Source organism: Mustela nigripes, chromosome 9 (assembly GCF_022355385.1).
Source record: "Mustela nigripes isolate SB6536 chromosome 9, MUSNIG.SB6536, whole genome shotgun sequence".
NCBI lineage: Eukaryota > Metazoa > Chordata > Mammalia > Carnivora > Mustelidae > Mustela > Mustela nigripes.
Genome location: NC_081565.1, coordinates 52,362,010 through 52,388,363, shown reverse-complemented (window position 1 = coordinate 52,388,363; position 26,354 = coordinate 52,362,010). Strand labels below are relative to the sequence as shown.

Sequence of the window (26,354 nt, the reverse complement as noted above, 5' to 3'; positions counted from 1 at the left end):
TTTAATTTTTTCCAAAGAATAACCAAATGCCCCATATCAGTTATTCAACTGTCTGTTTTGTCACCACTCACTGATTTATAGTGTTGTTCTCTCATCTGTCAAGTTCCTTTCCATCTAGGGTTTGGTTTCTGAGTGCTGTGTTCTGTTTCACTTGTCTATTTATGAATCAGAGGTAGTCTTGGTATCTGCCAAGACAAGTTCCCCTCTCCATATTCTTTTTTTTTTCTTTTAACAGATTTTACTTATTTATTTGACAGAGACACAGTGAGAGAGAGAACACAAGCAGGGAGAGCGGGAGAGGGAGAAGTAGACCTCCTGCTGAGCAGGCAGCCTGATGCGGCTCAATCCCAGGACCCTGGGATCATGACCCCAGCTGAAGGCAGCTGCCTAACGACTGAGCCATCTAGGCACACTTCCCAGTCCCCCCATCTTTTTAATATTTGTTTTTTAATGGGAGAGGAGAGTTATTCTTAACCTTTTAATCTTCCATATAAGTTTGGGTTTAGTTTGTAGTATTCCACCCAAACTTGGTGAAATTTTGATTGGAATTGGGTTGGATTTTAAGGTCAGTTTGGCATAAAGTTGCCATCCTTAATTTCTTCTGTTTTCCATCCTTTTATATTTTTGTTCTGTTTCCTGAGAGATTTCTTCAATTTCATGTTGTAACTTTTCTACTGAATTTTCATTTCTTCTTTTGGGTTATTAACTTTCCCGTGCTCTTGCTTGTTCTTGGACTATACTTTCCTTATAGTAGGCTCTTTCTTGTCACATAGTTACACATGTTTTTTCCTTGAGATGAAAACTTTAAAGATTTTTTTCCCTTAGCAACTTCCAAATATACAATACAGTATTTATTGTTAACTAAAGTCGCCAGCTTGTACTTAACATCCCAGAATTTACTATCTTATAGCTTTTGACTGCCTTCACTTATTTCTCCCATTCCCCGCCCTCCAGCTCTGGCAGTCACCAGTCTGATCTCTGTTTCTGTGAGTTTGGTTCCTTTCGATTCCACGTGTCAGTGAGATTACACAGTTTTTACCTTTTCCTCTCTGATTTATTTTGCTTAGCTTAATGCCCTCAGGATGCATCAGTGTTGTCACAGATGGCAGGATTTCCTTCCTTTTTATGGCCTAATAATATTCCTCTATGTATATGTGTGTGCGGGTGTGTAATATTTTGTTTACCATTCATCTGTTAATGGACACTTAGGTTGTCATATCTTGGCTATTGTATTGAGAATACTGATTTTCAAGGCTATTAGGAGCTGGTGGAAAGGGGCATGGATTTGGGGCAAGCTAAAATGCTACAAAGCTCACCATTCTTACAGAGATTCAGCTGATTTTCTTGAATAAGTGCTTATTGATAAGATTATTGCAAGCCTATGGTTAATTTCCAGTCATAAAAATGATTTCGGCTTCTTTTTTTTTTTTTCTTTGCCAGTGTTCGTGCTGCTTTTATGGAGGGAAGAATTTTTGGCAGTCCTTACTTTGCCATTCTGAAATTGCTTCTGTTCTCTGAAGATATTTTGAAGGTTTATTCTCTCTCTCTCTGTTTTTTTTTTAAATATTTTATTTTTTTATTTGACAGAGAGTGCGCATGAGTGGGAGGGACAGAGGGAGAGGGAGGGAAAATCCCAACCAGACCCTGCACCAAGCCTGGAGCCCAACATGGGGCTGATCCCAAGACCACAACCCCAGCTGAAACCAAGAGTTAGATGCACAGCCAACTGTGCCATCCAGGTGTCCCTTAGAATGGAAAACTTATTTTATTTTTAAAAATTTTTTATTTATTTGTTTATTTGACAGAGAGAGAGATCACAAGTAGGCAGAGAGGCAGAGAGAGAGAGAGAGGGAAGCAGGCTCCCTGCTGAGCAGAGAGGCCGATGTGGGGCTTGATCCCAGGACCCTGAGTTCATGACCTGAGCTGAAAGCAGTGGCTTAACCCACTGAGCCACCCAGGTGCCCCTAGAATGGAAAAATTTTGATAACATATCAAACTGATAAATCTTGATGCTAAATTGACAAGGTTACAGAGCCTACTTCTCCCTCTGCTGCTCCCCCTGCTTGTGCTCTCTCCCTCTATCTGCAAATAATTAAATAAAATCTTTTTTTAAAATTAAAATAAATTATATGCCCTCTTGACTGCCACATCATCTCTAACTTTCTATCATCCACACAAAGTACTATGTATATTTTTAAATGAATAAACAGTAATTTACAAGAGTTCATGGATAGTCAGCTACATAGTGGTAATCTCACGAGTGAGGGGGTATGGAGAGAAGGAATTACATGAGGTTTTGTTCTTCATCCTTTGACTGTGGACGGTACTGTCCAGTGCTGTCCAAATTAGAGTCTTTTATAGAGAATTGTATTTGGTGCTTGGGACATTCTCAGATCTTCTGATGATACCTTTTGAATGGCTGGCAGTACTTGAAACCATTTTGGATCCGTATGTGCTTGTCTGTCCCGGAATAAGATTGTGCTGGTGAAGGAAGGTAAGAAGGGAGCTTGTCTCAGAGACCTAAGTGGGAACGATGAATGTAAACACTGACCTGTGGAAAATACATGGATATGCGTGTTAACTTCCTGTTTGAACTTTCATAACGTTCAACTCTGATTTCTGAGTTTAGTTGGAAAAGATTGAGAGATTTCAGTAGAACACTGCCTGATGATATCTTCCTTCCAATAATACAGCAAAGATTTGAAAACTTGAAAACTGAAAGAAATGAAACACAGCCATCTAGTGGATGCAACTCGAAGAACTATAACCATAGTTAAAGTACCAAGAGCTCACATAAAAACCTCTTAAGGGCCATTATCAGGCATTCAAGCTAATCACTTCTCCTCACACAAAGGAGCAATGTACATCTGTATTACAAAATATTTAAAAATGTTAACGAGCAGGGAAAACATTATAAATGGCATTTGGACTACAGCACTATGTAAATACCCTCAGAGGTCAATTGAACTAGCATAACGTTATAGAATGTTTTATACATTTTGAACCGTAACATGTGTTAACCAGAGCTCTAAAATTGTAAAACTCACATAATTATTTTTTTTAAATTTTATTTTTAAGTAATCTTTGCATTCAGCCTGGGGCTCAAACTCATGATCCTGAGATTAAGAGTTGATGCTGTACCAACTGAACCAGCCAGACGCCCCCAAATTATAAAACTCCAGTTGTGCTTTTTTGAATATGTGTATATTCTGAAACATTGCTGGAATATCTAGATCTCTTTTGCCTATGAGAGAAAGTGTCTATAAGATCCTTGAACAACATGGGTTTGAACTGTATAAATCCGTGGATTTTTTTCAATGAATATGTAGGAAGGCTTTTTAGAGATTTTGGACAATCTGAAAAAAGTTGGAGATGAACTGTGTAGCCTAGAAATACTGAAAAAATTTAAGAAAAAGTTAAGTATTATAAGAATACAATACATAATACATATAAACATAGAAAATACGGGTTAATTGACTGTGTTATCAGTAAGGCTTCCTATCAACAGTAGGCTATTGGTAGCCAAGTTTTTGGGGAGCCAAAAGTTATTTACAGATTTTTTGACTGCTCACGAGTGGGTGTCCCTAATCCTCATATTGTTCAAGAGTTAACTGTATAAATTAACCTATTTTTGTGGTTGAAGCACAGGTTTATTCACTGTCTTCTGTGAAATATGTTTTTGTCATTGTTGGCTTATAAACTGTATTGATGCAGAAACGAATTACTTTCTAGGAGCAAGATAATGCCGTACAAAATATGCACAAGAAGGTAGAAAAATTAGAAACTGAGCACATGGACTGCTCTGATCTTCTGCGACGTCAAACAAGTGAACTCGAATTTAGCACTCAACGAGAAGAACGTCTTAGAAAAGAATTTGAGGTATATTTTCTCATTCTTTTAAAACCTATATGTGTTTTCCAGTTAGTAATTTAAAAAGTCAGAAAAAGTTTTACTCTATTATCAAATATAAAACTTTTTTTTTCAGCATTTATTTGTATTGAATATCTGGCTTCTTTGAAAACTTTGTATTTGAGTAAATTATATTTTGCCCCTAATTTTTAAAATCTATCCATTTTTAACAGTTAATTCCCATGGAATATTTGGAAAGTTTGAAGGTAATTGTTTATATGATAAGATTGAGGAAGCAACTCAGGAAAGGATTTTGTACACATAATATTAAATTCTCATTTTGTAGATTGGATCATATACTAGATGCATGGTTTTGTGGAATACATTTCAGGTGAGACTTTAGATGGAAAAGAAGCATCAAGTTACAAATGAAAGTTATGATTTTGATGAGAGAATGATATAATCACTTTAATTTTGAGAGAAATCTGTTTGTTAATTCTTTTTTAAACTTTCCTTTTGTTTATGGGAAATTTAAGTATTTCAATAGGTAAAGAAGTTTTGTCTTAGACATAATTTATAATTGTAATTAGGTAAATAAACATTTATAAGGAGAATTCAGTGATAAAATCCAGAGCTAATCCAGTTAAATTCACTGCTGTCATTTAACATTGTTCTGGAAGCCAGAGAAGTATATGATGGCAGAGCAGCAATAAGAAGTACAGTTGTTGGAAAGAAGGAAGCATGACTCTTATTTTTGAAAGATGCACTTATACTGTGAATAGTGAGGAAAATCAACTTTAGAATTATTGACACTGGTAAGAACATTCAGTAAGGAGGCCAGGAAGAAAAGAAAAGTAACAATTTTATTTACATTCTTATATTCCAGCAATAGTCAGAGAATAAAACATGTAAAAAATTTTCTTCACCACCGTGACAAGAATAGGAATATAATTAACTACAGACACATTAAAAAGTTACCAGATTTAACTGAGAGTCTTCAAAGAAAATGGTGAGACATTTTGGAGACACTCAGCACTAAAAAGATATGAATCCTTCCTAGATTATATTATGGGTTAAAATATTTCCAATAAAAAACTCAGTGGAATTATTTTGGGAATAAAGATTCAGATATTCATGTGAAAGACTAAAGAGCTACTACACAAGGGTCTCTCATACCTTTTTAGAAAGATTTTATTTGGGGCACCTAGATGGCTCAGTTGTTCAGTGTCTGCCTTCGGCTCAGCTCATGATCCCAGGGTCCTGGGATGGAGTCACATGTCGGGCTCCCTGCTCAGCGGGAAGCCTGCTTCTCCCTCTCCCACTCCCCCTGCTTGTGTTCTCTCTCTCGCTCTCCCTCTATGTCAAATAAATAAAATCTTAAAAAATATTTTATTTATTTGAGGGAGAGAGAGAGCGAGAGAGCGAGTGCGAGCATCTGAGAATGGGGAGGGGCAGAGGGAGAGGCAGAGAATCTCAAGCAGAGTCTGCTCTTAGCATAACTCCAATGTTGGTCTCCATCCCACAACCCTGAGATCATGACCAGAGCTGAAACCAAGAGTTTGACACTTAACCAACTGGGCTACCCAGGCGTCCCTAGAATATTTTAAGAGAAATGAGCAGAGACTTACTATATCAGAGATCAATAACTATTATAAAGCCTTAGTAATATATCAGTGGTGCTTTTTTCCTTGTATGCAACAGAAACCAACTTTGGCTAACTTCAGTGGGAATTACTGGAGGAATATGGGAATCACATTTGCGAGTAGGATGAAAGTTGGGGAATTAGGCTCAGAAATGAATCCCAGAGCATCCCCAGATGTCTTGGGAATGGGAATGATGGAGGAAGTTAGGGTGAATTGATATCAGTAATTTTAATTTTATTTGTTTACCAGTAACAGTTGGTATCATTCTTTTTGTCACTTTAGGATTCAAATCCCAAAGAGAAAATATTCAATTGAAAGAGGTAGTTTGCCCCAAATAAATCTCTCTCAATTCTGCTAAAATTAAAGCCCTCCCAAAAGAAATTTTTTCTTTTTTTAAAAAATTAATCTTTTATTTTTTTATTAACATATAATATATTATTAGCCCCAGGGGTACAGGTCTGTGAATCGCCAGGTTTACACACTTCACAGCATTCACCATAGCACATACCCTCCCCAATGTCCACAACCCCACCTTTCTTTCCCTCCCCCCCAACCCTCAATTTGTTTTGTGAGATTAAGAGTCTCTTATAGTTTGTCTCCCTCCCGATCCCATCTTGTTTCATTTATTCTTTTCCTATCCCCAAACACCCCACATTGCCTCTCTAGTTCCTCAAATCAGGGAGATCACATGATAATTGTCTTTCTCTGATTGATTTATTTTGCTCAGCATAATACCCTCTAGTTCCATCCACATCATTGCAAATGGCAAGATTTCATTTCATTTTTTTTTTTTAAAGATTTTATTTATTTATTTGACAGAGAGAAATCACAAGTAGTCGGAGAGGCAGGCAGAGAGAGAGAGAAGGAAGCAGGCTCCCTGCTGAGCAGAGAGCCCGATGCGGGACTTGATCCCAGGACCCTGAGACCATGACCTGAGCCGAAGGCAGCGGCTTAACCCACTGAGCCACCCAGGCGCCCCGCAAGATTTCATTTCAAAAAAATTTTTATAAAGAAAATTCAGTTTCTGGTACCAAAAGAAGGGGAAAAGACATTGTTGAGTGGCCAAAAAGTACAGTAAGTCTAAGACCAGATTTTTAATGGTACAGATTGAAAGGCCAGTAGTAGACTTGTAGAATATATATAAAATCTAGTATATGAAGATACCACTTTAAATTAATGAGGATAGGAAAGATTATTCAATCATCTTGAAACATGGATAACTATTTAACTATTTGGTTAACAATTTAACTAAAATAAAATTAGATTCCCAGCTTACATCATATTGTAAAATAAGTTCCAGTTGGATTAAAAAGAGTAAAAATATTAAAAGCTGACAAAGAAGAAAAAAACTTGTGTTTTTTGCTCTCTGAGTCTAGTATGACTTATTATTAATCATAAAAGCAGAGGAGCAAAATCAACAGATTTTTGCTGAATTATTCTCTTGTGTAATTTTTTTCCTCAGGGCTTTCGCTGTTCTTTCTCTCTGGCTTTTATTATTCAAGTGTCAGATCAACTGGATTGATGCTTTGACTAGGAGAAATTAAAGTCATATATATGTAAATTCTCCACTTAAAATAAGACAAACACATGAGAAAAATATTTACAGCAAAATGTAGATCTATCTCTGTCTCTACATCTCTTTATCCAAATTCCCCCCACTATTTGGTAAGAAAAAGGAGAAAACCTTTATGAAAAAAAATCTACCAAGGACTTTAAAGAAGATGTGAAAGATGTTCAGATGAATAGCAAACATATGAAAAATGCTTGCCATCAGAAAGGCTGTAACAGTCATGATACCAAGACTAAAGAAAAGGTAACACCCAGTGTCAGTGAGGGAGCCGTTAAAAGTTCCTGGGTCTTGCTGCTGAGAGGGCAAATGGATAAAGCCTTCCAGGAGCTGTGTTTGGCAAATTTATGTGGTCTTCATCAGAAAATCATCACACCCTTTGAGGATATGAGAGCTCAGTTTTAGCTGATCTTGTGTTTCTGAGTGTGATTTATTTATGAATAAAGTATTAGAGTAGATATAATTTGGCCAAATATAGAATTTTAGGTTTAAAGTCATTTTCTCTTAATATGTGAAGGCCTTACCTTCCTCATTCCCCGGCTCTTCTGTTGCTGTTGAGAGGCCTAATGTTATTCTGGTTTGTGTTTCTTTGATGGTGATCTTCCTCCCTCATTCTTGTCATCTCTGTAAGTTTTCTTGGTCCTCTGTTCTTTTCAAACTATTTTTTTTTTTTTTTTTTTTTTTTTTAGATTTTATTTATTTATTTATTTGACAGAGAGAGATCACAGTAGGAGAGAGGAAGGGAAGAGATCACAGAGAGAGAGGAAGGGAAGCAGGCCCCCTGCTGAGCAGAGAGCCCGATGCGGGACTCGATCCCAGGACCCTGAGATCATGACCTGAGCCGAAGGCAGCGGCCTAACCCACTGAGCCACCCAGGCGCCCCAAACTATTTTTTAATGGAAAGTTTTAAACAAACATATTTTAAAAAGTGAACAGAATAGTATAATGAACCTAATGTATCCATCACCAGCTTCAACAATGATCTATATATGGCCAGTATTTTATCATTTATGTCCCCACTCACTTTCCCCCCTCCCATATTATAGTGAAATGAATCCCAGTCACAGTATTTTACTGTAAATATTTATTACAATTTAAAAAAAATGAGGGATCTTTATTTAGAGTCACATTTTCAATATTAAAACTAAATTAACAGGAACATCACTTAATATAATCAAATATCCAGGCTTTATTCAAATTTCAGATTGTTCCACAATTTGATATAAATGGTGTAAATGTGTGTAAATGCAGTTTGAGTCAGAATTCCAGTTACACATTAGAATTGGTTGATATTTTTTTCTTTCTCTTTTAAAGAAGATTTTATTTATTTATTTGAGAGAGAGAGATTACGTGCGTGAGCAGGGAGAGGGACAGAGGAGAAGGGAGAGAGAGAAAGAGAGCACACTCCATACTGAGCTAAGAGCCCTACACGGGACTCGATCTCATGATCCTGAGATCATGACACCAAGATCACCACCGGAGCTGAAACCAAGAGTCTGTTGCTCAAACTACTGAGCCACCCAGGCACTCTGGTTGATATGTCTCTTAAATCTCTTTTAATGTACAGATTCTTTGTCTATAGCTCTCTTTTTTCCTTATATTTGTGAGGACACCAAATTATTTGTGCCATAGAGTTCCCACTGACTCTGCAATTGCAGGACATCAAATATAAATAATATTTCTTTGTATAGATCTTTTTAAATTCATGGTGACCATTTTAGTTAGGAAATGCATGCCCTTCATTTGTAGGAATTCTTTTTTTTTTTTTTTAAATATTTTATTTATTTGACAGAGAGAAATCACAAGTAGATGGAGAGGCAGGCAGAGAGAGAGAGAGGGAAGCAGGCTCCCTCTATATTTAATATAATCAAATATAATATATTTGATTATATTAAGTGATGTTCCTGAGCAGAGAGCCCGATGCGTGACTTGATCCCAGGACCCTGAGATCATAACCTGAGCCGAAGGCAGAGGCTTAACCCACTAAGCCACCCAGGCGCCCCCATTTGGAGGAATTCTTTTGTGTTATTCTCTTGTGTAATTATTTTCCTCAGGGCTTTCATTGTTATTTCTCTCTGGCTTTTATTATTCAAGTATCAGATCAACTGGATTGATGGTTTCCTTCTTTTGCCTTTCTGTTGTCGTTCTCTTAGTCTTTTTGTTGTGGCTTCTTGGGACATTTCTTGACTTGACTTTCTAATCTTCTTATTGAATATTTTCCTTTTCTTTTTTTTTTTAATTTTTTAATTTTTTTTTTTTAAGATTTTATTTATTCATTTTACAGAGAGAGATCACAAGTATACTGAGAGGCAGGCAGAGAGAGAGAGGGAAGCAGGCTCCCTGCTGAGCAGAGAGCCCGATGCGGGACTCGATCCCAGGACCCTGGGATCATGACCCGTCCTTTTCATTTTTAATTTCTGAGAGCTCTTGTTCTCTGTACTGTTTTTTTTTTTAATAGCATCCTGTTCCTATGACTACTGTATTCATTTGTTTGTTCAGTAAGTATTTATGGAGAGTATTAGGCACACTTTTTGGTGCTTGAGGCATTAGCAGCAAACAAAACAAAGTCTCTTCCCTCTTGAAGCTGATGCTCTAGTTAGGGAGAATCACACATTAAATGAAACAAAGCATGATAAGCCCTATGGAGAGTAATAAAGCAGACTAGGGTTGGGGTGCTTGGGTGGCTCAGTCCGTTGAGTGCCTGGCTCTTGGTTTCAGCTCAGGTCATGAACTCAAGGTCGTGAGATCGAGCCTTGTCGGGCTCCATGTTCAGCCTAGAGTCTGCTTGTGATTCTCTCCCTCTCTCTTTGTCCCTCCCTCCAACTCTCTCTCAAATAAATAAATAACTCATAAAAAATAAAGCAGACTAGGGGAAGTAATGAGTGATGAGACAGGTGGGTTACCCTTTTGTTAGTGGTCATAGAGGGCTGACTTGATAAGATGGCATTTGAATAGAGAACCAGAGAAAGAAAGGGACAGCCATGTGGATATCTGGAGGAAGAGCATTTTGGGTAGAAGCTATAGAAAGTGCAAAGGCCATGAGATGTGAGTGTGCTTGGAAGGTTTGAGGAATAGCAAGTAGGGCATTGCGACTGAAATGGAAAGGCTATAGGATAGACAGAATGGTAGGCAGATTTTACAGTCTTGATGATCTTCTGTAATTCATTGTAAGAACTTTGAGTGAGATGAAAGCCATTGGAAGGTTTTGAATGGAGGCCTGACATGCTTCCTGTTTTTTGTTTTAAAAGCATCGTTCTGTATATTCTTTGGAGAATAGATTGTAAGATACCATTTAGGAGACTATTATATTTACCTTGATGAGATATATAGTGTAGAGGAGTTTGGATTTGTATGTATTTTGGAAGATAGAACCAATAGAATTTGCAGATCAGTTGGACCTGGCTTGTGAGCAAAAAGGAGGCAGTAAAGGATAACACCAAAGATTTTGCCATGAGCAAATGGACGAATGGCATTGCCATTTACTCAACTGGCAAAGAAGGCAAGTGGCGTGGATTTGGGAGAGGTCAGGAATTTGCTTTAGGTATGATACATTGGCATGCCTGGTAGCCATTCACATGGAGATGTGGAATAGACAGTTGAATACGAGTATGGGGCTTCAGGAAGCATTACTGTAGGATGATAGGGATATTTATATATTTCATTGCACAGTTTTGAGTGTCATAATCTGTAGGTCTTCTCTGCGTTTCTGTAGTTTCTGCAGAGTGCTTTGCTATTTTGTCTTTGGTGGTTATAACATAGAAGAAGGACATCGAGAAAGAATCTGCATATCATACTGTTCGGTACCCAGACTTTCCCCTCGTTTCAGCCTTGTGTACCCCTCGCCCCTCACCCCTCTCTGTGTATCCCTGTGTGCAGCCTCTGGTTCAGATTCACATCTTCCAGATAATAAACCTCCAGTTTGTGTAGTGGTTAAGAAACGGTTGTTGTTTGACTGCTTGGCGTGGTTGTGGGCATCTGGAGGTTAAACTTCTCATACTGATGGTATTAAAATATCTTTATTAAGATATAACTTACATGCTGTAAATTTACCCATTTATAATGTATAATTCAGTGATTTTTAGTGTACTCAAAGAGTTGTGCAACCATCACCACAGTCAATTTTAGGACATTTTTATCACCTCAGGAAAAAACCCCATACCATTAGCCATGACTCTCCTGTTCCCCCATTTCTCTCAGCCCTAAACAACTGCTAATCTGCTTTCTGCCTCTATAGGTTTGCCTATCCTGGACATTTCCTATTAATGTAATCATACAACGTGTGAGCTTTGTGGTTGACTTTTTTCAGTTAGCATGTTTCCAAGATATCCATGTTGTATCTGGTATCAGGACTTCATTCCTTTTTAATACTGAATAATATTCTGCTGTATTATACACCGCATTTTGTGTGTCCATTTCTCAGTTGATAGGCATTTGTGTTATTTTCACTTTTCAGCTATTATGAATAATGCCTCTGAACATTCGTATATGGGTTTTCGTGTGAACATGTTTTCAGTTCTCTTGGGTCTATACCTAGGCGCAGAATTGCTGGGTCATGTGATAATCCTGTGTTCAATTTTTTGAGGAACTCTCGGACTATTTTAGACAGTGGTGCACTGTTTTACATTCCACCAGCAATGCATGAGGGTTCCAATTTCTCCAGGTCCTCACCAATACTTGTTACAATCAGTTTTTCAATGATAGCCTCCCTAGTTGGTGTATAATGGTATGTCATTTTGGTCTTGGCTTTCATTTCTCTAATGAAATTGGCCATTTGTATGTTATTGGAGAAATACATATTATGATTCACTGTCCATTTTAATGGGTTATTTGTACCATGTGAATGTAAGATGTTAATAATAGGGGAAACTTGGTGTGGGGTGTATAGGAACTCTCCATAATAATGCCAAGCATGAACTTGGCAAAGGTAAAATGACTCACACTGTTAAAATACATGGCCTAATTTTATGTAAAGTCAGAGAAAAAATAAAAGACTAGATTATATTCTACATAATATTTTTAGTTTATTTATCACTTGTGATGAACCTTTTTTTAGGCCAATAAATTTAGGAATGTATCATCATTTAAAAATATTATGTGGTGAAGTGCTTGGACTCTTGATTTCAACTCAGGTCATGATCTTAGCATCTTGAGATCGAGCCCTGCATCAGGCTCCACTCTGGACATGGAGCCTGCTTGAGATTCTCTCTCTCCCTCCTCCACCCCTCTTCTTTGCTTGGGCACATATGTGAGCATATGTTACTCTGTCTCTTAAAAAAAAATGTTGTACATGGATGGCCCATTAAAACATTAGAATAAAGTCCAAATATACTTAGAATTAAAAACCTCATTTAGAAGTCATTTTTAGGATGCTATGCAACCTTATGATCATCACTAAACACATTTTAATTCCTTACAGGTTTGAAGAAGTAATAGGTAACAGTGATTTCTTTTTCATTGATAAAATTTTTATTAAGCCAGTTTTGACTGAATTGAGGAAATGTCTAATGTCTAAACTTTAGGATTTATTTTTGGATAACTCAATATTGATTTTTTTCTTTGTAAAATATTTGCCCCGATTTCTCTTCTTATCGATTGATGTTATAAACATCAAATCGTTTTAGACTAGTTTTACTTTGTGGTTCTTCTTAGCTGTTCTGTAATTACTTTTGGTAATACCAGGTCTCTGCTTTTAGAGAATTTGAAGCTTTGAAAGGTAGTCTAGGTAGTCTCAATTTTTATTCTATTTATAGGAATTTTATAAGTGGACTTGTATAGTCCTCTGACTCATTTATAATTCTTCATATGTAGACACCTTTCAAAATTTTGCTTTTTTTTTTTTTTTTTTTTTCTTGCATGCCTGGGTGGCTCAGTTAGTTAAGTATCTGCTTTCGGCTCAAGTCATGATCCCAGGGTCCTGGGATCGAGTCCTGCATCAGGTGCTTTGCTCAATGGGGAGCCTGTTTCTTCCTCTGCCTGCTGCTCCCCCTGCTTGTGCTCTCTCTCTCTGACAAATAAACAGAATCTTAAAAAATTTTTTGCTTTATATTTAAGTGAATGTATCTTGTCTTGGCTCTTGGCCGGATGATGACACAGTGAAAAAGAAATTAAAGAGGATTTTATGCTAGTTTTGCATTTAGTTGTGGAAGCATTAACTACTAGTAATTCTAGGGACTTAAGTAACTGTCAGCGGTATTCTTAAAAAAAGAATTGCTATAAGATACATGAAATATAAGGATTAATATGAGATCCTTATAATGAGATAATAATGTTAGTAAGGATAATAGAAGAAAACTGTTAATGTTTTAATTTAATAGAACACATTATTTAATGTCAGTAATATCAGAGTAAAGCAACTAGCATAATAGACATGTAGCCCAATCATTGTTTTAAATTTTAGTGAAGCTTTTTAACAGTTGCATTTCATGGGCGCCTGGGTGGCTCAGTGGGTTAAGCCATTGCCTTCGGCTTGGGTCATGATCTCAGGGTCCTGGGATTGAGTCCCACATCGGGCTCTCTGCTCAGCAGGGAGCCTGCTTCCTCCCCTCTCTCTCTCTCTGCCTGCCTCTCTGCCTACTTGTGATTTCTCTCTGTCAAATAAATAAAATCTTTAAAAAAAAAAAAAAACAGTTGCATTTCATGAAATGGATTTCTTAATGTGCCTGGACCAAAGCTGTATGTTTGTGTGTGTGTGTGTGTGTGTGTGTAGTATAAGATATATATAATATATAAAAATATATATTTTAATAAACATATAAATAATTTTATAAATAAGTATTTATAAATAAATATATAAAATTTATATAATAAATATATGCAAATATACATATAAACATATATATAAATATATATGATTTGTATTTTTAAAAAATCTGATAAACTGTATACCATTGTGTGGCTTAATCATCTTAACACAGATCAATGGTTTCTGAGATTTAAAAAAAGAAAGCAAACTCCCAATCCAATTTTATAAAAATGGTGCTGGATACCACAGAACCAAGGGAAAAGTGAACTGGAAAAAGGAATATCTGTGGCTTTTATAAACCTCTTTTACAACTAGGGGAGGTTTTTTTTTTTTATCATGGGAAATAAGCTTAACTCAATAAGAAAAGAGAAAAGAGAAGATGCAAACCTAATAGTAAGGACTGAGGAGTCTTGCGAAGATTACAGTGGAGAGAGTACTGGCTGCAAATAAATTCTGAATTGCTTCTGTCAGTCATGTTCTGTATTACAGTAACGAAGGCAGGGTAGAATGTAGCTTTTTCCTCTGTACGTAGACTATACTCAAGTGAAAAAGGAAAAGAAAAATGACCACGTTTCCTATTGTTTGTGAAGCCAGCCTCATCTGATTTCACTTGTTCAAGCCACCATGTGTTTGTAGGAATTATTTTTCAACACCTATTTGTGTCAATTACTACTTACCAAATGGGTAAATGATGAAATCACCTGGGTAATAAAGTTGTGCTTAGAAGTATTAGACATTTTTGTATTTATGTTTATAACAGACTTTAAAATAGGGAGTTTATTAAAAAATTTGTTAAATACTGGAGTTTTTGTTGCCAGGAGAGCTAAAGACAATTTTTAGAGAGGCTAAATTGATTTATGGCGAGAATTTGTGTCCTGTAAATTCTGAAATTTCCTATTTTCATTTTTTATGGTTCCTTTTATTATACCCAATAGTAATAAAAGCTCTTTTTTTCCATTACACTGTTTTACAGTCTGGGTGATAGACTTCATTATTCATTCCTGGTAAATAAAAATTCACTGTATTCTCCAGTTTTTACCTCTAGTCAGGTTGTCTCAGATGTCTGTTCTGAAACTGTTAAAGCCCTGGTTGTTGCTGCCCTCACTGAATATCTTTGAGGTTAACTGCAAAGTCAACCACAGCTGAGATGATGCGCATGGGCCGCTCTAAATATTGGTACATTTTACTATTTCTTGAAACTGCTGTGTAGTTTTATTTATTCTTAAATTAAAATACATCCAACATGGGGCTTGAATTCAGTATCCCAAGATCAAGAGTTGCTGCCTTGCTGACTGAGCCAACCAGCTGCCCCCAGGATAATAAATCATAAAGGACTCATAGATTTTCTTTGCTACTATCTTTCAATACATGACTCAGTTTAAGTGATGTGATATTATGGTGCTTCTCTTGTCCAGATACTTGTCAAATACTTTGAGACTTTGACCCTTTAAGATTTTTTTTTTTGTTCTATAATAAAAAATACTTTGGGATCTTCACTTTACAGTCTTTAAATACAATGGCTGCTCTTTATTCCCCCCACACAGATAGGAATAAGTATTGTAATTAATTGTTAACAAACATATAATAAATTATTTACAGTAACCTATAGCAAAATATACTTACTATTAAATTTTAACAATTCAGTTCCTTAGAATTACCTTTCTGAGGGTGGATTATTACTATATTGGTTACTGTGAAAGTGTCCATTGATGGGAAATATCAGGTGATAAAATCTGGAAAAACAGTTAAATAAACAGCCACTTTCTATTTATACAGCTGTTGACATTCTGCGGTAAACTTTGCACAGCTGTTTTGGAAACAGTGCTATGTAACACACTACTGAGAAATCTCTAGGATGCACTTCTGTGATATTTCCTCCCCTGTTTTTCTTGTGCGTTTTAGTGGACGAAATTTTGTGTATTCAAGTTTTGCTGCTTGACCGATTCCTTTAAGTTCACTTATATCCTCTGAGCTAGATCTGTTCTGTTTTGAGGAGGAAATAATGTCATTGGAGGTGTTCTTTGGCCCAGTCCTTCAGCAGCATACACATCTGTTTTCATAACTTTTGTGAAACTTTTGGAACAGGCCCGTGGAAGCCAGGGCAGCAGATGTGGCGTGAGGAACAAACGAGGTCTGGATATGTTTTGTTAGTTCTGCTGCTGAATCGGATTGGCAGCTTCTACCCTGTGTTATGATAAAATAACGAGTAACAAAGGATGGAACAGGAGACATCCTTCTGTATATTACCTTCTTCAAAGAATAAATGCCCCCTTTCTTAAATGGAGTAGATTATCTAATTGGGCTTAACATGATTTAATGAGATATAAATCATGAAATAAAAATGAGATATAAATCATGAAATAAAAATCTCTTGGCAATATTTTGCAGTAGGAAAGGGGATGAAAATCAGCTAATAAATGATAAAATATGTGCTCATTTTGTGTTACACAAAGAACTCCCTTGTTCATAACGTTGGGGAACAGATATAATATAGTATATTTGTATTCCAAGCAAACCTGTATATACTTAAATTGACCTGTGGTATATATGAATTTGTGTTGGATTTTGTATTTTAACCTGAATTCCATTATAATTTCTGCCCTTGCTTTGTTGATTACAGTATGATTGGATACTAATGAGACAGTTTATGATTCCACTGGCTCTCTTAGGCAGTACTACTGAAAAAAAATTTTTTTTTTGTGAACACTTTGATGTTCCGCTAGCACCCTCTGCTGGATATAAGAATTAATTCACCAGGCTAGAAGATTAAAAAAATATTTATTAGGAGGGCTTTAATTTAATTATGTCTGTCAACAAAGCCCATTCTTGGAAGGAGTTTGTTTAAAGATTTGAAAATTTTGTTGTTGACCTTACTGATTAATCAATAGTTTCAGAATAATAGTTTATAAAGTTGTTTTCTTCTGGACATTACATGCAAAGCAGGAAGGTATGAAAATAAAGATGTGATCTCTGGTTTATTATTTTAACCCATTTAGTTTTGGCCTAGGGAAAGAATAACAGAACCTCTTCTTGACTTTTGAAGTGAAAATCAGATAAATAATATGACATAACATACACATAAGAGATGAAAAGAAGACTTGGATTGTTGAATCTTTTATCAAGGAATGATAATATTCTGTATTTTAATAAAATGTAAGACTATTATTTTGATAAGAGAAGCTTTATGCATATGCTTTTTGGAATCTGAAAAGAAAATGAACATTGTTAGACTAGTTTCTTCCCTATATTTGTCTTTCTTAACTTTTTGCTTGTTCTGATTTTTTATTCTCCATGCCTACAGGTTATTTTCTTATCACTGGTTAGACTTCTTTTGACTTACAGAGTCTAAGGCAAGCATACTGAGAAGTCATTTTTAATTTTTTGAGATCAGGGACTTCATTTTGTAGGGTTTACATTTAAAAAGTTTGTTTTAAAGTAGTATTGGGCTTACCTAGAGTTATGCTCATTTTAATCTGGCTAAACATAATAATTTTTGTGCTAACATAGGTACCATGTTTTAGACCTAAAATCAATAGGGATCCCTTATTCTACGGACTTGAAGTCAGCATTTAGAGTGAATTATCAAGAAGCTTGATTTAGGTGGCTGTCACTACTTTGACATTTTCCTTCTTACACTCAGGATTCTTTGATCTTTTATTGAAATATATTTCACACATCATAACATTCATCCTATTAAAGTATACACTTGAGTAGTTTTTAGTATATTCACAAAGTTGTGCAACTATTCCCACTATCTAATTCCAGAATATTCTCATCACCCCAGTAAGAAACTCCGTGTTGATTAGCAGTCACTGCTCATTCCTCCCTCCCACCCTGGCTGCTGGCAACCACTTAACACACTTTCTATCCTTATGGATTTGCCTGTTTTGGACATTTCATATAAATGAAGTCATACAATAATACTTGGTCTTTTGTGTCTAGTTTCACTTAACATATGTCTTCAAGGCTCATCTATGTCATAGCATTTATTGGTACTTTTTTTTCCCGCTGAATACATTCCACTGTAGGAATATACCATATTTTGTTCAGTTGATGGACATTTAGGTTTTTTTCTACCTTTTGGCTATTACGAAAAATGCTCATATGAACATTTGTGTATAAGTCTTTATTTGAACATGTTATTATTTTGCTGGAATATATACCCAGGAGTAGAAATGCATGGTCATATGGTAATTGTTTAATTTTTTAAGAAACTGACAAACTGTTTTCCATAGTGGTGGCACCAATTTACATTCCCACCAGTAATGTAGGAGGGTTCCAATTTCTCTACATCCTCACCAATACTTACTACTTTCTATTTTTTAAAATTAAAAAAACACTAGCCTAGTGTGTGTGAAGATATATCTCTTTGTGGTTTGGGTGTGTATTTCTCTGATAGCTAATAATGTTATCCATCATTTCATATAATTATTGGCTATTTTTGTATCTTCTTTGGAGAAATGTCTATTCAAGCCCTTTACTAATTTGTTTACTTATTTATCTGAGAGAGAGAGAGTGAGTGAGAGGAGGGACGGGGGGGAAGCAGGCACTTAACTGACTGAGCCACCAGGTGCCTCTACTCATTTTTTTAAAAAATTGAATTATTTATCTTTTTATTGTAAGAGTTTGTATATTCTGCATACTAGACTCTTATCAGATATATGATTATCTTCTCCTGTCCTCTAGGTTACCTTTTACTTTTTGATTAAGTTCTTTGATGCTCAAAATGTAAAATTTTGATGAAGTCTAATTTATCTATTTTTTTTTCTTTTGTTGCTCATGCTTTTGGTGTCATATTTCAGCATCTGTTGCCAAATCCGAGATCATGAATTCTGTTTTCTTCTAAGAGTTTCATGGTTTTTAGCTTTATATTTAGGCCATTGATCCTTTTGAATTCATATTTCTATATGTTGTGATGGAGGTTTACAAATTTATTTTTTTGCTTGTGTATATCCCATTGTCTCCGCACTGCTTAGTGAAAGAATGATTCTTTCTCATTGAATGGTCATGGCTCTCTTGTCAAAAATCTATTGACCATTGACACATGGGCTTATTTCTGGACTCCCAGTTCTTTTCTATGGATCTATATGTGTGTCCTTCTGCCAGTTCCACAGTGTTTTGATCATTGTAGCTTTGTAGTAGTATTAAAATCAAGAAATGTGAGTCTTCCGACTTTGTTCTTTCTTTTCAAGATGATCATGTTAACTTTCCGAGAAGTGCTTTAGTAAAATTATTTGGCTTTAATCCTGTGTTTTTCACACACTTATGATGATGAAATGGCCTTTTCATATCATAGCTAATCATATCCCATGGGACTAATATTTGGTATGAAACATGTTTTGAGAAAGTAGAGGTGAATATGAAGGCAATATTTGCTTTGATTATCTTAATATTTAATGATATAGGTAGGAATTGATTGATTTAAACTCCCAGCTTCCCACTGACTTTTTCTGCTTAGCCATGAATTGCTTAATTCATTCTAATGATTTTTTGTCATCAAAATAGAATTTTGTTAGGTAAATAATGATACCAGCACCATACTTTCCCACCATACTTCCTTTGTTTTTGTTTAAAAATTTTTTCAGTATGGAAAATTTAAATCATGCATGAAAGTAGAGAGAATACCAAAATGAGCTGCATGTACCTATCGCTCAGCTTTAACAATGATCAACTAATGGCCAATATTATTTAATGAATATCAACTTCCTCTTGTAATGCCCACCTTGATTATTTTAAAGCAAATCCAAATATCATATAATTTCATCCATGAACATTGTAGTATATATTTCAAAAGGTAAGAATACCAATTTAAAAAAATACCAATTTAAAAAAATATTTTTTTAAAGTAAGTTTTATGCCCAATGTGGGGCTGAACTCATGACCTTGAGATCAAGAGTTGTATTATCTATCAACTGAGACAGCCAAACACCTCAATACCAATTATAGTTATACCTAAAAAAGTACTAATAACTCCTTAGTTTTAAATTTTTCATTACAAGATTTTTTGAATCTTGAGTTATAATATTTGATAATATATGAATATTTACTAGTTTCATCTTTCAGTGGAATGCCTGTTATTTCAAAATACTCTAGTAGTATAGGATATAAGTGTCAGATTTTACCTTTAAAGATGTTATACTCTACTAACTGAAAATATGAATTTATAGTTTTGGATTTAAATTATCTTTAGACCCAAAAGATCACATTTAGACTTACTGCTTTGTTTGCCTTCTAGAAAAAAAGTCTGTGTAGTAACTCATTAAGGATGAATTAACTCATTAACAAATATGATTGACAGGGTTGCAAAATCTAAGTAAAGCAAATAAGTCAGTGTAAAAAATATTATGTGAATTTCATATTTTAAAACACAGAGTGATTGAATCCTGAAGCAAAATTGCTTCTTGACTATGAAGGCCATTAGTGGCAAGAGGTATCTACAAAGGTCTCTAGAGAAGAAGGGATATTTGTGTTTATGCTCTACTCTATAATGAGATATTATGGGAATCTGTTTTGCTCGAGGAAAGGTGTAGTCATTTCTTACTTATTCACATATGGCTTGCTTAATTTATGAATTATCCAGTTTTTGCTTATGCTCCTTCTTTCTGTGATTCTATAAAAAAAATTGTGGAAGGAAAGAGGAAAAAGCAATTAATCAAGTTGTGCATTAAAAAAAAAAACTTCAGCTTAAGCTAAATGATAAAGTAAATATAATTAATAGAAACTTACTTCTTGTCCAGATTTTACTTGAAAAGGAAATGAAATTAGTAATGCCTTACTCCATCACCGTTGAGCCATCCTTATTTGACAGACGGGACTTTAGGCATGGTTTTCTTTGCTACTGTTATCCTGAGACATCTGCAATTGGGGGGGGGTCCCTGTAACCCTACTTGCCCAGCCCCCACCAGGCTTTTGGCCATGACCATTCCCTCTTTGAGACTAGGAATCCAGTGCTTCCCATGGTTGCATTTTCTCAACAGAAATGGCTTTCAGAAATAAAGCTTCTGACTTCTAATCCTGGCCAGAAGTTGACTCTTGCCTGAAAATTGATAAATTGGACTTAAGGATAATGAAAACTTCTGTTTCATGAAAGACGCTTTTAATGGTATGAAGAGACAAGCTGTAGACTTGGAGTAAATATTTGCAAATCACATATCCAGTAAATGACTTGTATGCAGATCATATAAACTCTTAAAACTCAATAATAAGAAAACAAACAGGGGCGTGTGGGTGGCTCAGTCAGTTAAGGGTCTGCCTTTGGCTCAGGTCATGATCCCAGAGTCCTGGGATAGAGCCCCTCATCAGGCCCCATCCTGGTGAGGGAGTCTGCTTCTCTCTCTCTCTCTCTGCCTCTTACCCAGGCTTGTGCTCTCTCTCGCACTATCTTTCTCTCTCAAATAAATGAATAAGATCTTGGGGGAAAAAAAGAAAACTACCCAATTAAAAATTGGAGAGAATGAAAAGACAACTGACAGAATGGGAGAAGATATTTACAAATGACATATCAGATAAAGAGGTAGTATCCAAAATCTATAAAGAACTTACCAAACTCAACAACCAAAGAACAAATAATCCAATCAAGAAATGGGCAGAGGACATGAACAGACATTTCTGCAAAGAAGACATCCAGATGAACAACAGACAGATGAAAAAATGCTCCACATCACTCAGCATCAGGGAAATACAAATCAAAACCACAATGAGATGCCACCTCACACCAGTCAGAATGGCTAAAATTAACAAGTCAAGAAATGACAGATGCTGGAGGGGATGCGGAGAGAGGGGAACCCTCCTACACTGTTGGTGGGAAAGCAAGCTGGTGCAACCACTCTGGAAAACAGTGTGGAGGTTCCTCAAAAAACTGAAAATAGAGCTACCCTATGACCCAGTGATTGCACTACTGGGTATATATCCCAAAGATACAAACATGGTGCTCCGAAGGGGCATGTGCACCCTAATGTTTATAGCAACAATGTCCACAATAGCCAAACTATGAAAAGAATCCAGATGTCCATCAACAAGATGAATGGATAAAGAAGAGGTGGTGTATATATACACAATGGAATACTATGCAGCCATCAAAAGAAATGAAATCTTGCCATTTGTGACGATGTGGATGGAACTAGAGGGTATCATGCTTAGCGAAATAAGTCAATCAGAGAAAGACAACTATCATATGATCTCCCTGATATGAGGAAGTGGAGATGCAATGTGAGGGGCTTGGGGGGTAGGAAAAGAAAAAAAATGAAAGAAGATGGGATTGGGAGGCAGACAAACCATAAAAGACTCAATCTCAAAAAACAGACTGAGGGTTGCTGGGGGTTAGAGGCGATGGGAGAGGGTGGTGGGGATATGGACATTGGGGAGGGTATGTGCTATGATGAGTGCTGTGAAATGTGTAAACCTGGCGATTCACAGACCTGTATCCCTGGGGATAAAAATATGTTATATGTTTAATTAAAAACTAAATAAAATTTTAAAAAATGCTAATACTAAAAAAAAAAAAAAAAGAAAAGAAAAGACATCCAGATGGCCAACAGACACATGAAAAAGTGTTCCACATCATTCGGCATCAGGGAACTACAAATCAAAACCAAAATGAGATACCAGTCAGAATGGCTAAAATTAACAAGTCAGGAAATGACAGATGTTGGTGAGGGTGCGGAGAAAGGGGAACCCTCCTACACTGTTGGTGGGAATGTAAGCTGGTGCAGCCACTCTGGAAGACAGTATGGAGGTTCCTCAAAAAGTTGAAAATAGAGCTACCCTGTGACCCAGCAGTCGCACTACTGGATATTTACCCCAGAGACACAGATGTAGTGATCTGAAGGGGCACATGCACCCAAATGTTTATAGCAGCAATGTCCACAATAGCCAAACTGTAGAAAGAACCTAGATGTCCATCAACAGATGAATGGATAAAGATGGAGAGATACATATATATATACACACACACACACACACACATATATACATGTATACATACACACATGTATATATACATATATACGTGTATATACACATATGTATATACACGTATATATGTGTATATGTATACATGTATATATACACATATACACACACATATATACACACACACACACACATACACACAACGGAATACTATGCAGCCATCAAAGGAAACGAAATCTTGCCATTTGCAATGACGTGGATGGAACCAGAGGGTATTTTGCTACGTAAAATAAGTCAGAGAAAGATAGTTATCATATGATCTCTCTGATATGAGGAATTTGAGAGGCAGGGCAGGGGGTTGTGCGGGGTAGAAAAGGAAAAAAATGAAACAGGAGGGAGACAAACCATAAGAGACTCTTAATCTCAAGAAACAAACTTCGGGGTGCCTGGGTGGCTTAGTGGGTTAAAGCCGCTGCCTTCGGCTCAGGTCATGATCTCAGGGTCCTGGGATTGAGTCCCGCATCGGGCTCTCTGCTCGGCAGGGAGCCTGCTTCCTCCCCCCTCTCTCTGCCTGCCTCTCTGCCTACTTGATCTCTCTCTGTCAAGTAAATAAATAAAATCTTAAAAAAAAAAAAAAGAAACAAACTTAGGGTTGTTGGGGTGGGGGAATAGGGATAGGGTGGTTGGGTTATGGACATTGGGGAGGGCATGTGCTATGTATGGTAAGTGCTGTGAAATCTGTAAGCCTGATGAGTCACAGACCTGTACCTCTGGGGGCAAATAATACATTACATGTTAATAAAGGTAAAATAAAAATAAAAATAACAAAAAAATATGTGGAGAGAAGATCTGAACAGATACTTCACCATAGAAGATATGCAAATGGTAAATAAATATTTGAGAAGATGTTCAATGGCATTAGTTATTAGAGAAATGCAAATTGAAACTGAAGTGAAATGCCATTACATGTCTATTTGAAGGTCTTAAATCCCCTCCTCCCCCAAAATGAAAAAACAAAAATTGACCATGCCAAGTGTTGGAGAGGATGTATAAAATTATAAGCAAGCTGGAAAAGTTTGGATGTTTCATAAAACATTAAACATACACCCACCATGTGACCCTGTCATTCTTCCCTTCACTTTATGGCTCTAAGAAATCAAAGTGTTATATAAACACTTGTATGTGAAGGCTCATAGCAGTTTCATTTGTAACAGCACAAACTGGAAACAAGGCAAATGTACATGAATTGGTGAACAGATAAATCAGTGTGGTGTCTCATCAACACAGTGAACACTTTAACAGTAAAAAGAAATAAGCTATCGATAAATGCAACCACATGGTGAATCTCAGAATAGTTATGCTGGGGGAAAGAAGCCAGGCAATAAAGAGTACACGCTGTATGACTCAACTTATATGAAATTCTGGAAAATACAAAGTGATCAGTAGTGACAAAAAGCAGATCAGTGGTTACTTGGGGGTGGGGATGGGGGTTGGTGAGAGCTGGATGAAGACGTTACCAAGAGATACAAGGAATCTTTTAGGGGTCTTGGGAATATTTCTTATCTTCATTATGGCAGTGATTCCATGGGTGTGCATGTATCTATCTATATAGATACATATAGATATACTTTTTTATAGATACACTTTTTTTTTTCAGATTTTATTTTATTTATTTGACAGAGAGAGACAGTGAGAGAGGGAATACAAGCCGGGGGAGTGGGTGAGGGAGAAGCAAACTTTCTGCTGAGCCGGGAGCCCAATGAGGGGCTCGATCCCTCGACCCTGGGCTTATGACCTGAGCTGAAGGTGGATGCTTAACAACTGAGCCACCGAGGCGCGCACGCGTGTGTGTGTGTGTGTATAAAATTACACTCTTTTAAATATGTGCAGTTTATTATATATAGATTATATGTCAAAAAATTAAAAAAGCAAGGTCTGGAGCATTCTCCCCGAGCATGATTTTCACATGATTTTTTAATGTGCCTTTTACATTTATAGCCTCATTTTTTTATAGCCTCAAAAATGAGGCTATGGTAACCTAAAGTGTGATCCACATTCATGTTTTTTTTTTAAATCCTTAATTTTAATTCCAGTATAGTTTACATAGGGTGCTATGTTAGTTTCAGGTACAAAATCCAACAGTTCTATACATGACTCGGTGCTCATCATGAGTAAGTGTCCTCCTTCATCGTCATCACTTATTTTACCCATCCTGGCTCCTACCTCTCCTCTGGTCACCCTCAGTTTGTTCTCTCTAGTCAAGTCTATTTTTTGGTTTGTCTCTCTCTCTCTTTTTTCCTTTGCTTATTTGTTTTGTTTCCTAAATTCGACATACAAGTTAAGTCCTATGGTATTTGTTTTTTTCTAAGTGACTTATTTCATTAGCATTATTATACTCTCTAGCTCCATCCCTGTGGTGCAAAGATCTATGTCCACTTTAAATACCAATGTTTGTGAGTTTAAACTTTGAATTTGTTTTTAGGCAACTACTCTAAGAGTGAGGAAACTAGAAGAAAATATTGAAGCAGAGAGAGCAGCACATTTGGAATCAAAATTTAATTCTGAAATTATTCAGGTAAAATGTAAACAAAAATTCTTTTGTGTGGATTTTATTAAGTTGGGAAAAGGAGCATTCTGTTCAGACAGCTCAGGTTTACATTTAGAATGGGTAGCGTAGGGGCACCTAGTGGGGCTCAGTCAGTCAAGGCCCTGACTCTGGATTTAGGCTCAGATCATGATCTCAAGGTCATGGGATCGAGCCCCATGAGGGGTTCTGAGCTCAGTGCAGAGTCTACATAGGATTCTCTCCTTCTTCCTTTGCCTCTCCCCCAGGCACTCTCTCTCTCTCTCTCTCTCTCTCTCAAATAAATAAATACAATTTAAAAAAAAGAATGGATATCATATTGTTAAGACACTAATTTTGCTATCAGGATATGGCTGAGCCTGGTTTTGTTAGAGGAGGGATTGGCACACTCTAGCCCACAGGCCATATCTCACCCAATGCCTATTCAAGGGGGTTTTGTCTTGTCTGTGGGGCTTTTGGGCTGTAGTGGCAAAGGGGGATGATTATAACAGAGACATTATGGCCTGCAAAGTCCAAAGTATTTACCATCTGGCCTGTAACAGAATGATTTGCTGATCAGAGTGTTCTTTTCATCAAGAGCCATGGGATGAATTTCTTTTTGCAAACATTTAAAAAATATGCACCTTCATTTATAGAGTGTATATCCTGTGCACACTGCTTGTCACTTGTATTAAGAGCTGAAGGTATAACGGCGAAGAAACGACTCTTGGAACTTACTTCCTTTATCTGAAATACTGTATATTTGTCTGCATCAGTATAGATATATAGATAAATGTATAGGTAGAAACATAAAATACTAAAATATAAAATGTTATGAAAGCATAATAAAGAAGGTTATATCTGAGAGGGGAATTAATTGAAGGAATCCTAAGCAAAGTGTCCTCCAGGTCTTAGAGAATGAGAAGTAATTTCTTTTTTTTTTTTTTTTAAGAATTTTATTTATTTGACAGAGAGATCACAAGTAGGCAGAGAGGCAGGCAGAGAGAGAGGAAGGGAAGCAGGCCCCTGCTGAGCAGAGAGCCCGATGTGGGACTCGATCCCAGGACCCTGAGATCATGT

At 36.4% G+C, this 26,354-nt stretch overlaps 1 protein-coding gene across 1 annotated transcript in view; it reads left to right on the top strand.

Annotated features, from left to right (window-relative positions):
• The window catches only part of CCDC171 (coiled-coil domain containing 171), a 299,561-nt gene that overhangs the window by 44,717 nt on the left and 228,490 nt on the right, over positions 1-26,354 (top strand). Inside the window, exons 6-7 of the mRNA XM_059411602.1 lie at positions 3,733-3,879; positions 25,194-25,286. Coding sequence (XP_059267585.1) covers positions 3,733-3,879; positions 25,194-25,286 — 240 coding nt within the window. The remainder of the gene's footprint in view (positions 1-3,732; positions 3,880-25,193; positions 25,287-26,354) is intronic.